The 15,444-nt window shown below is 40.4% G+C and overlaps 1 protein-coding gene across 1 annotated transcript in view; it reads left to right on the top strand.

Moving 5' to 3' along the window:
- DNAH11 (dynein axonemal heavy chain 11) overlaps window positions 1-15,444 on the top strand; it is a 111,694-nt gene that overhangs the window by 92,114 nt on the left and 4,136 nt on the right. The window contains 12 exon segments of the mRNA XM_072033967.1: window positions 207-310; window positions 312-380; window positions 1,167-1,315; window positions 2,379-2,503; window positions 4,007-4,087; window positions 4,089-4,159; window positions 4,161-4,192; window positions 4,195-4,229; window positions 5,651-5,849; window positions 7,597-7,602; window positions 9,200-14,597; window positions 14,730-14,843. Coding sequence (XP_071890068.1) covers window positions 207-310; window positions 312-380; window positions 1,167-1,315; window positions 2,379-2,503; window positions 4,007-4,087; window positions 4,089-4,159; window positions 4,161-4,192; window positions 4,195-4,229; window positions 5,651-5,849; window positions 7,597-7,602; window positions 9,200-9,336 — 1,008 coding nt within the window. The 3' untranslated portion in view covers window positions 9,337-14,597; window positions 14,730-14,843.

Raw genomic sequence — 15,444 nt, 5'->3', positions numbered from 1 at the left:
TAAATACTATTATATAGTATAATAGTATTATATAGTATAAATACTGTATATATGTAAGTTAGTATTTTAAGGTAAGTCCTGAGACCCCTGTAATCGGTTGAATGAGACTTTTTGATATATCCCCAAAATATCAATATTTATCTTCCTCTTTCAGCCTTCACAGAGAAGGTACATCCTCTGCATTTATGTCTTTGGTATGTTTCCAGGCTATGGCAGTGATGGATGTGCTCAAGGGAGTAGATAAAGATATTGAAGTATCCACCAAGAGGTAGAAGAAGTGGGTGGACTCAGAATGTCCAGGTACGGAAAAACAAAAGCTCTCTAGAGAAACTAATCATACTGAGGGTGCTCCACCCGGACACAATGACATATGCTCTCAGGTATGAAATCTGACAGTACATCTGCCAGGGTGAGTGTGTGAGAGGGTGGCTTCTGTGTAACAGTGAAGAGAAGGAAGAGATCTTAAGAAGCAGACAAATAACTTATAAAACTGAGTGGTCAAACGAAATTTGTAATCAGTGACTATGGCCATTCCCAGAAAATATTTTGCTGATGATGAATTTATGTAGAGATGATGTAGTGAGACACAAGTTGTGGCATATTTGGAGAGCTGTGTTTGTGATTTTTTTCAGATTGTATATAGGTACCCCGAGGAGAGTGCTCATTAATAAACAAAAATAGATATGTTGTTAATAGCTGAAAGTGTTAGTTCTCCTTATCATGACTGTTAACTAACCCCAGGGGATGACAATTTTGGGGGTCTCCCATTTTTAAAATTCTGTTCTATAACAAAGATTCAGTTTATCTGAAGAAGCAGTTTTTCTGTTCTGGGTGATTATTCCGTCCAGCTACCATAGCTTTACATGACAGTATTGCCTGTGTATAATGACTTCTTGGATTCAGTTACTGAACAGGTCCTTTCTCATTCAAAAGTAGCTGGCTGCTGTCATGTGGTCCCTATCCCATAGAGAAAACAAACTGATTGCCCTCTGTCTCACTTCACCATCTGGCTCCCCTTTTTGCCTTCAGTTCACTTCCCTGATGCTGTCTTTAATGAAACTACTTAGACCATCTCTGTCAGCAGCTCCAGTCTAAGAATAGTGCAGGCTAGAAGCCTGTAGTAGAGATCATTTCTGATCTTTAGCACATGTTTTCTGTACATATACAAACTTTGTGGAGGAAAAGCTTGGCTCAAAGTATGTGGAAGGCATGAGGATGGACTTAGCAAAATCATACGAAGAGAGCAGTCCAGCCACTCCTGTGTTTTTTCTTCTGTCTCCACGAGTGAATCCACTTGAAGACATTGAGACACTAGGTAAGATTCTTATTTGCTTCTGGTGCAAGGATCGCTCAACTGTGCTCCAACTAAATAAGAAAAAGTGAGTTCCCAATTGAAATGGAGCATACGGGGTCATATCTGTAGATATATCAACATATGATATCTATGTGTATATTTGTATGTATGTACCTATAAACACATGTATGTGTATTTTTACTAAACAGAGCAAAGCCCTCTGGAATAATCTCTCATTAAAACGGAGTGCACATTAATATGGGAAAGTTGGGCAGAGTTTATTTTCAGCAGAAGATTCAAGTTCTAAAGTTTCTTCCACCCCCACCATATTCGCGATAAATTGGGTGGATGAAAAGTGTAAGACCATAAGTGTTACAGTAAGAAATTCTTAGTCTGAGCATTCCTGTGCTTGGCATAATGCAGGTTTCCTTTGTACTGTTTTCTACCTTTTGACTAGATGAGGGCCAGAGGGCAATTTTCTCCATGCTCATGTAATCTTGTGCCCCCTGTGACTAAATAATGGTCATTATACAAACTATATTCAATTGTATAGGGCTCCGTCGCTTTATACTTAGGATTGCTATTCCCTACAGACAATAGTGAGAATACCAGGTTAATACAGCTGTGACCTCACTGTGCTCAATTTAAACTCAGGCCTCACAAGGTGAGAGGCTTGTGCATTTACCCACTGAACCAATCAGTTAAAAAACTGATGTGATATCTACCACATGTTGCTCCCTTTTTCATAAGGGAATTGCTCTGTACCCCCTGTAAGAGTTTCTAAAGCTCAGTAACAATGCCGAGCATCTATCAAAATGTCAAAAGGTTCATTATCTTAAAACCAAGGGAACAGATTTCTGCAGGCTTTTTCTAATACCAGCAATAAGGCCACTGTTGAGAGCTCGCAATTTTGCTTGTTGAAATTGTAAGGGTTTAGTGAAGTGCTTCAGAAGAAGTAATATGCATTGCACAAGTGATAGTGAAATTAATGGGGGCATTATCATTCTTTTTCCTTTCTGCTCTGCTAATTTTCCTATCTCCTCCCCCTCTGTCACTCACTCTCCCCCAATTATTTCTTTTACAGGCAAAAAGCTTGGTTTCACTATAGACTCTGGAAGATTTCATAACATCTCTTTAAGACAAGTGCAGGAGATGGTTACAGAGGAGGCACTCAAGACTGTCACACGTGGCCACTGGGTTCTTCTTCAAGTGAGTGCTCAATGTCCTCTCCGATGGTGGGTGTCTGCTCAGTTGGAGGGATGTTCCCAGGTTACACAAAAAATATATACAGTGGGTTACAGAAGAAGTGTTAGATGGCTAATAATCTTCTTTTTAGCTTGAATTTGTAAAAGGATAAACATTATATTAATATGTTGTCATATTTTGCTTAAAACTATCCTCACCCTCCCAGGAGGAGCAGGAGAGATAACACAGCCTCGGGTGGGTAGGCAGAACCATCCCTGGGAATACATTTCTCCCACATAATTAAGAACTCCTGGTCCATTCAATGGGCCATGATGGAGACTTTAATAAAATGGGCCTGACTTGCCCTTGGGAAACTGCAATTACCACTGGAGTGCTGCTCTCCCAAAATAGGAGGAACAACACCTTTGACCAGCATTGTATGGATTGAGAACCCATTCTGCATCAGACAAAAAGACCTGTGCAATGCCCTAGCAAACTGTGACTCCTGCCTTAATGATGGTGTTTACAGGGGCACTACAACCGTCAACGCTATTTAAAGAAGGTGTTTCCCTCCCACTGTTTCATGCTAAATAGCCACCAGATATTTGTAACGATCCCTTTGTCCAGAAACCTAGGAAAAATGCATGTTCCAGATTTGATATTTAGGAGGTTATTCCAGGTGATTGCCTCCTCCTCTGGTTTTAAGCTCAGCAACACACATTTGCCTGTAAACCATTTTGCCCACAATGAATGAGGAGACAGGCTGGACTTAGAGTTGACTCTCGACTGAAATAATGTCACCAAGGGGCCTTAACATGCCAAGCACTGTGCAAACATGTGCAAACTGACCGCGTCATCCACATTTCAGGCAGAGACCTAAAACCAGCAGCACTGCATGAGGTCACAGGAATAAGTGGAGAATAAGAGGCTTCTGGTATTGCAGAACTTCTTTTTCTAGCCTGTTATGCCTCATTTCTAAGGGAGGAAGGAGGTAACAATTCTGTGAATATTTTTGGTAGTGAAAGGTTGGGGAAAGTCCAGAAGATTATATAAAGACTTTGAACCAAATCCCGAGTGGTGGTAGGCCAACTGCAGCCAAGGGGATTTGGATGTACTCAGTACTTCTCAAGCTTTAGTCTTCTGGGTATTGATACCTACAGCCTCCACCTTTATGTTAAAGAAAACTACATGAGCAAAAAAGTGAAGCTTTTTACTATGGGTTATATTGTATAATTATACATTTCTATACATTTCTAGGAAATACTTTTAAAATAAAAGAATAAATAAAATTGTGTTGGCTTCAGGCTTATGCCTGTGAAGCAGGTAGGAAAGGTAGGAAATTTATTACCTTCATGAGGTCAAGCTCTTTTTTAAGGCTGTTCTTTGCATTATCAATTAATTTAATAATAAAATGATGGTTTGAATTAAATAACTTAACAGTTTCTCGTTATAAACCCATTATTATGTCTTAAGGATAACAAATCTATTTGTTATCTTACCATAAACATAGTGCCTGTTTTCCAACAGAATATTCGTCTGGTAGCCAAGTGCCTAGTAACTTTGTAAAAACTTCTTGAGCAATACAGTGAAGAAAGTTTCTTTGACCTCTCATGTCTTCGTTAGTGCTGAACCAGCTCTAACCCCAGAAGAGCACATCATTCCTCATGGAATACTAGAAAACTGTTAAAATTACCAATGAACCTCCTATGGGGATACTAACCTACACTCTATGCTCTACAATTTTGACAAGGTAAAAGAAAGATGGACTTTTTTTTCATTAGTTTGTTTTAAGTATTCACTCCTCTGTGGGGAGAATTGATGGTGTTCATGACTGTTGTGTAGCAGACCAGAACTTTGGGATTTTTATGTTTCCAAACTAAATGGCAGCTACAGGATGTTTGTTGCCTGTGTCCTGTGCTGCCTCCATGTTTTCTCTCAATGTTGGGAAGAAAGGTGTGACAATAGCACCTACATGCATATTATTAAATACCTAGGTATAGACATGCATAACTGTGTTTAGAAAGATAGACAAAGGTGCACTTATTACATGAGCTTTACCCAGCAGTGTTGTCTTATGAAAAAAAATATATATATATATATGTATATATGTTATTTTATTCAATGGTACTTGCTAACTTTGTGCAGCTCTTAATTTTTGGTAGGTTAGACCACATCCATTCTCCCACAATGTAGATTTATGCATCCAGATGTTCAAGCAATGCCTCACTACCCTATGTATGAATTTCTGTAGTTAGGCATAAAGAAGGGAAATTATGACCAAGGGTTACACACTGTTTGTTGTTGTCTTTTGCTCTTTTCCTGTGTGAGAGTTGCTTGGTGAGAGGAAGAAGCACGTGAAGGACAAGGTAAGAATGGAGAAAACAGGAGTGTTCCTGGATGGGCTCAGGTCCCTGGTTATCCCTGCTCTGAGGAACTTGTAGAGAGATCTCCAAATTTGGGGTAAGTCGTCTGTGGAGGTGCTGCAGTAGCAAGCTTTCTCAAGTCAGCAAAGCATACCACAATAAAGGCAAACAGAACTCTTTAATTTAGCCATTTAGTAATATATTCAGGCTCCCCAGGGAAGTGTTCACAGCACCAAGCCTGCTGGAGTTCAGATAGTGTTTGGACAATGCTCTTAGAGGTGGTTTAATTTTTAGGTAGTCCTGAGTGCAGCCAAAAGTTGGATCTGATGATCCTTGTGGGTCCCTTCCAACTTGGGATAATCTGTGATCCTGTTAACATGCATTTATGTGAACATAGGCTACATGAAGGCAGAGCTTGGATGGGAACAGGGTAAGAGTTGCTTCTAAGGGGAACTATGTCAACCAACAGCCAGGAAAAAAAAAAAAAAAAAAAAAAAGGAACTGCACTGAAAGAGCCATGTCAAAGCTACCTCGGCTACAAATGCATTAATTACATTAATTATAGTAGTATGAGGGGATCTGAAATATTATTCTTGGGAGAATGGGAGAATGTCTGTGGTTTTGTGGCAATTTTGCTTCTGGGAAATACTGCCAAAAATACTGCCTACTAGTCACTTATCACAGTATCTCACTCTTCTTCAGACCTCAGGCTTGTGAGTGCTCCCTTTTGGCAACTGAGGCAGGCACAGCTATCAATTACATTGCCAGTTGTTAAGTGGATAAATGTATTCCTTTTTTACTTTGGCAGGATACCCTTGAACTGCATAGCAAAGAACAGGAATTTAAAAACATCTTTTTCTCTCTCTGCCATTTTCACACTTGCATTGCTAGTAGACTCATGTCAGGCCCTCCAGGTTGGAATCAAAGATACCTGTTCAGTACTAGAGACCTCAGCATTTGCCTCAACGTCCTCTGCAATTATTTGGAGACTCATACGGAGGTAAGATGTGGTCAAGTAACCCACACACCAAGGTTATTTCAGCTTAGCTGTTTGTACTGAATAAGGGGAAAGCAATTTTTCTCTGAAGCTGTTATTAAAATATCTGGCATTATGTGGTTCTGTTGCTGAGTATGAAAATAAACCAGATCAAAGGTTTTTTTCCTTTTTTTTTTTTTTTCTTCTTTTTCTGGTGGGGGATGCTTGAACTTTATAATATAGGTCAAACCAGTTCCACATCACTAGCTAAGGGGGGAAAAAAATGCCCTTCATTATGTTAACAAAAACAGTGGTTTACATGTGCATATATGCCAAATTCATTAGGCAGGTAATGAAGCATTTGCACAAATGTAATTACATACAGCAATTTTGACAGTTCATAACACTGCATTAATAATCACTACAATTAGTTCTGATGATGGAAGCAATTTACAGCACGTCACATGTATAAATAATGGTGCATTTCCTGCGTGTGTCATTATTATGTATTAAGGATGCCACCTTGTTGTGACTTTCTCAGTAATGTTCCCCTTGAGTCGAAGTTAAGGGTAGATGAGTGTTTTTACTTTTGAGCTTCAGCATATTTTACACTTGTATAGTTTAAATACTCAGTTGAGGTCATTTATGTAAGTTCTGCAAATGCAATTTCTAAATAATTGCAATAGTTATTTATTACTGAATAATGTAGATAGTACTGAATAGGTCCTCCCATGCTCATAATTTAAACAAATCTAAGAGATATTTATATCTTTAAAGAAAAAAGAGAGAGAGAGATAAATGTTAGCCCTTGGTGATATGCTTTTCTCTGTATCTTCCAACTTGTAATTAGTCTTGGAAATTAATTTTCCTTTTTTCCTTTTCCCTTACTGACCTTTTTTTCTTTTTCTTTTTTTATTTTTTCTTTTTTTTTTTAGCTAATAGGACTTGAAACTGGTTTTCCCTTCTGTGGTACTTGGTGTCATGTTGAAATAATTGCTTAATTTTATAGTGATGATTTAATAATGCTTCCCATTTAGAAAACAAGTCTATAAAATCAGCTTATTCCAACCCTTAGTTTTCTTTGCTAATAAATCTTGCTGCTCTTTAAGCTTGGTTCTTTTCAAACCACAATTCATAAGCATGATAATTAATTCTGCTAATTAATGAGAGGGAGGGTTCTGATGGCAGGAAGGGTTAGGAAGGTCTGTAAGAGCAAGAATCACTTCAGCTCTCCTGTTGGTAATACTGCTTATTGTCCCTTTTCATTGTATTGGTTAGCGATTCATTACATTGTGGCTTTATAAGCATTTTAAACATAGATATTGTAGAGAGAGGAGAGAGAACAGATTTTCAAGATGCAACTTTTTGTGTATATACACGTGCATATGTGTATACACACACACACACACATATATATTACTATAGCTATAGCTCTCATTTGGTACCTTTTGGGGACACATTTATTTAATACAGGTAGGGGCTGACCAGAAAACATAAACTGGAAAACTTTAGCTAGCCCATCAGCTAGTGGAGTGTCTTAACTCCATCATCATTGATACTGGTTTTGCTCTTTCCTTGGGAATATTTAACCTCCTTGCATCTCAGTTTGATTTAACCCACTTTCCTATTGCAAGATGAACTCCACCGTTGTCACCTCTGATACCTAAGGTCTTTTCAGGTGAAATGCTGGATGCATGATCCTACCTCAATGTCCCACTCTTTCCCTCCACTTTCTTGTCTCCATACGCATGTTCATGGAGTCGTTGTTCAGTGTTGAGGGGAATGTGGACTCCGGCCTCTCTGTGTCCAACCAACAAGCTACGTGTCAAGGGCTTTTTGAGTTCAAACAGACCATTTTTCCCTGGATTACAACAACAACAGTTATGCAAACCTGACAGCCTAAAAGATTTAAAGATTTCTAATGCAAAACCCTCAGTTTTCTCACATTAGTAAAAATGTCCCTCTTCTATTGTAAACTTTGATTATTCCTGTGTTATTGATATCCCCAAAGGTATGCAGCTGAATGAGCTTGTACTGTTGTCTTCTAAAAGACAAAAGGAAACAACCATTTCTTGACATAAATACATATGAAATGGGAAAAATATTAAATGTGTTTCTATTGCCAACAAGGAGAGAAGCAAGTTTCTTCTATTTGAAGGAACATATAATTTTAAACCCAAGTTGGCATTTTTTAGAGGGATTCTCTGTTTGGGCTTCTCATCACCCACTTGCAGCATTGTCTATTATATCCCGGTGGCTTTTCTTTCTTTCTTTCTCCCTTTTTTATTTTTTTTCTCCATTTTCTTCAACACAATTTAAAAGAAGGATGGATTAGAGTTTCACATATTCAAACTGAAATAAACTTGTAACAAACACACCGGAATAGTTGCAGCTATTTTACATGTTCTGTTCTGTCACATCATGCAATATTTAAAGCCTGTAATTAAGTTTTTACTTGAACTGTTGGGAGGCAAATACTGCCCCCAAGGGTGTAAAGGTTTCCGTCTGGAAAGGCTTCATCACAAACTGGCATATTTTGCAAACCAAAGGGTAGCAAAAAGAAGCTTCAAACTCTGTGAAGCCAAATAGAAGAGAAAGACAGTAGTTCATGGAATAAAATGTGTTACCACTGCTAATCACAAGCTGTAAAAGCAGCATTATGGCTACAGCTCTACAATAAACATAGTGCTTACAAGATGTGGTAGTAATGGGATTAATATTAATTCAATTTTTGCTGAAGTTTTTGAATACATCCCAAATTCAAATAATGTAGAATTTCAGTTACTCAGTGTTTCCTAGTGAGGAGATATAAAAGGCTGCAATCAGATACAAGTTTTTTATTTCTCCTCTAAGAAAGGCACAGTAGGTTACCTTCCTGTCACTCATGAGGATTATGTTTTTAAAGATCTGTATAGGAAAATGCATGCACTTGTTAATGAGTTATGTTCTTGTATATCATGCAGTGTTTTGAAAATGTTCTATTCTCTTAAAATCTTTTTATAAGGAATAAGGTAGAAAATAATGACATAAGGCTCCAATGATACTGCTTTATGCCATTAGACAATTTTAGTCATAAACTTGATATTTTTACTCAGGTATTTATAGATACCTCTCACTGAATTGGAAATAAATAAATTAATTAATTAATAAATTAAAAGGGGGGGGGGGGAGGGGAAGAAAGAAATAGAACTGTTTCAAAGTAGTTATTTTCTAAACAACAGCAACAAAAAACAGTAATAAGAATACATAACCATGAAGCTTTGTAGAAGGAAGTATTTGTTTGTCTTTTGTTTCTCATAACAGTGTTTATTCTAAGCAGCTTAGGTTCGTTCTTTTCAAAGCTTCTGTTGTTTTATTTAATGGTGTTACCTTGGGTAATAGACTTGTGTTTTCTCTTTGGTGAAATTTTGTACGGTGGCTACATCACTGGGACCACAGTCTGCTGTATATATCTGCAAGAAGTCAAGGCCTCATCTGTGATAATATCTTTCATATACATAGCTAGAGCTCTTGAATGAGTATATACTTTGTTAACTCTGAGAGAAATTCATCTCTCAGAAATGGAGCCTTCTGGGAAGCCCACAAACTTTCTTGTCTTTGCAGTCCCACCCATACCAAGGTCTTGTCTAGCTGTCGTGGAATAAATGACCCAACTTGTAATGAGTGCCATGACTCATCATGTGCAGATTTTGTCTGCAAGGGTTTGTGACTTGGCATGCAGTTTGTTTAAACACTTCTGCAGGCGCTTACTTGGCACCTTCAGCTCAGTGTTTTGTAACATGGCTTGTATAGCCAACCTTATGACATTAGGGTTCAGTGCATTTAGGTTTCCATTCTCCTAGTTTAATTACTTTCTTTTAAGGTATTGCTGCTTAAAAATGTCTGGGCAGGCATAAGGAGGTGTCTGTTATAAAACTGTGCTTTAACCAATGTAATTGATAGATTCACCGGTTACAGCAGTCCAGAATGGCATAATCTTCAAAACTTGCCTTTAACTGTTTGCATACCATCTTCTCTGGATAAAAAACATTATACATTTCCTTGGGTGTTCTCCTGTTCCCAAAATAGGAAAAACAGCTTGTAAGACTACGCGTCATTTTTCATGTTCCTCTAACACATCTGTTTCTGCAGCCACAGTTTTGTCAGATCATCACCAGCTGATGCATACTGCATGCTTTGAATTTCATCTTTGAGATTTGGTCCTGGACAGCACTGCATGTGGAGCATCCATGAGTCTAAGGTGCAAGACTGCCAAAGCTGCTTCTAGCTGCAAAGAAGTGCCAGAACTTCTAAGGGCACCAAAAGATAATGTTACTTTTAATTCTAGAAGCTTTGCATGGGAAATACTTTAATCTGTTTTCATGGGTACATACATATAGATAGATTTATATCATATATAGAGAGAAAGGAAATATAAAGGAAATATATATAAAGGAAAATGAAACAAAACAAACCTGGCTGATTCTCCTAAGCTGCTAACTAGTCGGTTCAGAGAATTTACTGCAGTTTGTTAAAAACAGCCAAGACCTTTTTCAGGAGCTTTCCAGACTTACTTTTCTTTGTCCATAGGTAAAAAGCTTATTTGGAAGGAAAAATAAATAAATAAATTTTTAAAAAGAAAGAAAGGGTGGAAAAACAAAACAAAACAAAATGTTATGTTTGAGCAGGCCATTTGTTGAGGCTTGCTATCTTAGGCAAAGCTCACTTTTCACCCTCAGCCATGCTGCTGAAGCCTGCCTTAAGGCTCCGGGCGAGATGAGTTTGCTCATGTCTCCCCCGCCCGTACCGAGTGGGTTTTCCTATGTCAAAGAGCCACACGCAGATTAACACAATTTGAAGGAACTGCTCCGAAGAAGAGGCCCGAGCACAAGTTGCCATGGAGATGGGGAGGCTAACCTCCACTGTACTTGTGACCTCCGCCGAGGCTGATTTCTCCAAATGACAGCTGGGGTTGCAGGGGCGCGCTGGGAAGCTCGTGTTGGCGGTCCCTGCTCTGCATCTAGCCCGTGGATGAGTAAAGAATTACTGCTTCCAGTTTAGGCAGTCCATTAACCTTCACAAGCCTGAACTTTCATTCAAATAATTGTAAAATAAGTATAGGTGGTGAAACCTGAGGAGAATCACTGCTATTTGTATGGCCTTTGGAAAGTTTAGGGACCCAACCCTGAGCGGGGATCTGCTGGTATTTCAAGCAGCGAGATGATACCTTTCCAAGCATTTTGCCTTAATTGGAAAATGTTACAACACCAAATTACTGGCAAAACCAGAAACCCATGCACTGACTGGTGGCCAGATGAATGCAAACAGGATGGATGCACATCTCATCAGTGCTGGTGTTGTGCGTTGGCTGGACAGATTGCCTGTTTTACCTACCTGTGTTGCTGAGCAATTCTTTTAGCTGCAAACCCAACCACAAGGTATGTTATAATAAACCACTACAGATCGGCTTTGCTGACCACATGTGGGATCTGTCATAGGGACACAAGGCTGGTGAGTTCCTGGTAGGAGCTCTGGTAGCCCCCAGCCTCCTGTTGCACGTGTGGCTCCCAGGAACACACATCCTAATGCACAACACATCCTAAATGCCAGCACAGAGAATGGTAAGTGCCGACTGACTGTCTGATGGAATTGATCTTTCACTCGAGGTGATTAGCAGGGCTTTTTTCAACACCCAGGCACTGCATCAAAGTAGGGTCTTAAGGCACAGCTTATTGTGGGTGAGGTTAGCAGCTCTGGTACAGGTAAATAGCTGGTTGCAGAACCAAAATGACTTCAGAAATAAGCGCTTACTGGTATTAGTGGGAGCAGCAGCTTGTTGTTGACTGTTCTAAATGCCAAAGGCCTTTAAATTTTATTGTGATTTCGTGGAGTGGACCCTGCATTAGGAAGAAATAGCTCCTGTGAAAAGCACCACTTACAGCCAGAAATAGGTTGCAGCAAAAACAACTTGCAAGTCCAGCCTAAATCCCAGAAGGGTCTAGTCTGGGCTAGACCAAGCTAGTTCAGAGAAACGTTTTGAATTCAGTTAAGTCCTTACAGCACAAGAGCAGGGAGACTGGAAAACAAATATGATTGCTACAGCTTTTATTCTGTTCTGTTGTCAGTTGGAGGGCAGTTGTGAGCACAGCGTGTGTTTGTGCAATACCCCTACTTAGCTGCACACTGAGCAGAATTAAAGCTGTGAGTCGTGTGTTAGGTTCAGGTGGATTGAGGCTCTTGTCCTTCCTCTCCCACAGGTGTCCTGTGTGGCTGTTACCAGTGTGTCTCAGGCCCTCATCTGCAAAAACGACATAATAATCCTTGCTCGTCTTCTGAGGGAGGGGATGCAGAAATTCAGTACTAAAAATTACACTTGCCTCAGTAGGGGCAGTCATTAAAATAACTCAGAGCATCCTCATAAAGAAAGCAGTATCAGTCCTTCGATACTATAGAAAATGGGAATGTCATAAAAGCATGCAAATAGTAACCATCCTAAAATAGTTTGATAATCCTATTCTGCTGTGGTGGAATGTATAGGTAGCATTTTAATAGACTCCAGACATTTCTTAAACTTTTTAGATGCAGAAGAATGAAGAAGAATGGAGAGATGAGTTGAATGTTAACAGTAGTGGTGACAATGTGCCAACCTGTGATGGGACTGCACTAGGGAGGAATTTGGATCAGAGGAACACTTAGCTCATTTTGGAGACTTTCTTTTTACCTTTGAATTTAACATGGGGTGTGAAACAAAAGATGTATCTATCTTGCATTTTTGTGTGTTTTACATGGCAAAAATATGCTAGAGGTGGCTGAGCTAGCAAGCCTAGCCTTCACTCCAGTGCTATGTTCCCACTGCTGTGTGACAAACCCCTCCTGTGCTGATCCCAGCCTGCACTCCTGCATTGTCTGCCACATCCACTTCTCTTCTCACAGGTAACTAGCGGTAGGACTAGAGTGAATGGCCTCAAGTTGTGCCGGGGGAGATTCAGGTTGGAAATGAGGAGACATTTCTTCTCAGAAGGAGCAGTCAGGCATTGGGATGGGTTGCCCAGGGAGGTGGTGGAGTCACCGTCCCTGGGGGTGTTCAAGGAAAGGTTGGACGTGGTGCTTAGGGACATGGTTTAGTGGGTGACATCGGTGGTAGGGGGACAGTTGGACCAGATGATCTTGGAAGTCTTTTCCAACCTTAATGATTCTGTGATCCATCACCCAGCCTGGCCAGGGCGAGTCAGGCCTCCATGCTGGGAGGAGCAGCCAGGGCAGAGCACGCTCCCACCACTCTCAGCCTTGGCCCTTGCTCTGAACCTTGGGTGGGGGCTTCCCTGGCAAGCTGTGGTAGAGGATGAGGCAGCTTTCTGGGATTTTTAGTTTTCCAGTAGTCTGAAGGGGAGAAATCTGAGAAAGGAGGCTGTTTGATTACTTCTTAGCCCTAGCGCCTCCTTTATAGCACATGTGGAATTTAGCAGAAGAGTACAGAGTCAACAGCAGGCCATTGGATGCTGTGTCGAAGGGTATGGTTACATACTCACATACCCAGATATCCTAGTGCAGCCAAAATGACTGCGGAAACATGTGGAAGACTATGGCTGTTGTAAGCATGGAACAGCGCTATTACTGTGCTTAACAGATTAAACGAAAAAGGATGAGCAGGAAAAGAAATTGCAGTTAGAAATTCATACTAGATCTGTTCTCAGGCTCTGCTGTCTTCTGTACCTTCCTTTCTGAACGTACAGCGGAGACACAATGCCCAGATGCCCCAAAAGCTGGCGTGTCATGCAGCAGACATCAGCTCCTCATTTTCCTCATCCTCACCAGTTATTGCAATTTCTCTGCAACTGCCATTCTTGCTCTGTAGTTCTTCAACCTTTGCCTTCCTCTCTCATATTCCCCTGGGCACCTCTTTTCACTTAGGTCACAGAGGTTTTGCAGATGTGAATCCAACAGTTCTGGATACAAGCAGCAAAAACGTGCTTCAGTCTCACATTTTCCAGGGGAGCTTGTACTGTGCATTTTTTGGTTCCTGTTCAGAGTGTGGAAAATTATTTATGGCATTCCTCATTAATTCTGCTAAAGCCAAGGGCTGAAATGGAGCTGCATTACTGTTTTGGTTTCAGTTCTTGGTCATTAGTGCTGTTAGGAATTGTTTTTCATTTGTGTTCTGACTCGAATCCAGAGCAAGCCTGCAGGGGAGAGAGGCTCTTTTGGGGGATGAGACTTGCGTGTGCGTGCCTGAGCTGTATTCTGCCTGGTGCCTAAGATAGCAAGGACGGGGGGGAAGGTAGGAAGCGATGGAAGCCACTAGGCACTACAGAAATACAAATCATCACGCTGGCAACACGATCTCAGGGTACATTGCTATAGCAATGGTCATCCCAAGGCCAGAGACATGTTGGCAGGACTTTGGAGTAACATTACTTGAAAATTTGGAGGTAAATAGAGGTTAAGTGTTAATTGGTTGTTGAAGAGTCAGCAAAGGTGTGCGAGCACTTCTGGTTTTTATCTGCTTAGGAAAGTGGGATGTTTGCTCACTCCTGTAGAATACATGAGACTTTCAAAAACGGAGTTGAATGGTTCCTCACAGCAGCGGTTGCTAATGGGTCTCTTTGTATTGGCCTGCAAAGGTTAGGAAACGTGCTGGGTGATATTCTGGAGATGCTTCCTGAGGAGTTTAACATGGCAGAAATCACATGGAACGATACTGCCAGGAGCCCCTGCACACTTGTTTGCCTTCAGGAGTGTGAAAGGATGAACCTCCCCTTCAGACATCTGAAAGTCTCTTAAAAGCTGGACCTGTCTCAAGGCAAGTGTCTTTATTATTAATGGTATTGTTGCTCTTGTATGAGTTTGGGGACTTTTTGTTGCTTGTTTTTGAAGTGAAAGAATAGCTGTTCTTTATGATGCCAGTCTGCTTGTTATTGTTCTCCAAACAAAGGGAGAGCTGATGTTTTCTCCTCACATGGAAGAACTGCAGTCTGCACTCTTCTATGATGCTGTGCCAGACACATGGACTAAGCTAGTACCCATCCGCACACAGCCTTGCCCACTGGTAAGTACACTGCTTTATCTGCCAACAGCAAACTGTGTTTAGCTAGTACACAGTTATTCCAGGGAAGTGCTGTTCCTTTCATTTTTTGTCTAACACTTGTCTTAATGGAATCAGTTTTACTTTGAAGTGAGTTTTGCAGAAGCGCTAAGCACTTTGCTAAAGCAAGGCTTTGTCACCTCCTTTTGTCACTAGTGGAAGGGCTGTTCAGCATCTTGCAAAATTCCTTTTCCCCTTGCCAGCAGCAGTATTTACTTGAAGGCAGAATGACATGGAGAAAAATAGGCAGTGTTTTTACTCTGGTTTTGGAAATTCCTTTGACATCTCTCAGCAATGTGTGCTGCACTAAGCTGTTATGCTGTCTGTCAGAATCTCTTGTGCTCTTGATTTGTATTTGTTCTGGCTTATCTTGGGGTTTTAAGTGCACCACTGAAGATGGTACCAGACAATTTGCATTTAAGAAGCTATCAACTGTTGTTACCAGTTTCAAGCAGTTTCTGAGCATGTGTTAATATGACTAATGGTGATGCTGAGGTTTCTCCCTGAGACAAACATTACACAACTGAGCGCACTCACATTTGCTATGGTCAGCAACCTCACCCAT

Source organism: Anas platyrhynchos, chromosome 2 (genome assembly GCF_047663525.1).
Source record: "Anas platyrhynchos isolate ZD024472 breed Pekin duck chromosome 2, IASCAAS_PekinDuck_T2T, whole genome shotgun sequence".
Taxonomy (NCBI): Eukaryota; Metazoa; Chordata; class Aves; order Anseriformes; family Anatidae; genus Anas; species Anas platyrhynchos.
Note: the sequence above shows the minus strand (reverse complement) of the source record. Positions and strands in the feature narration are given on the sequence as shown.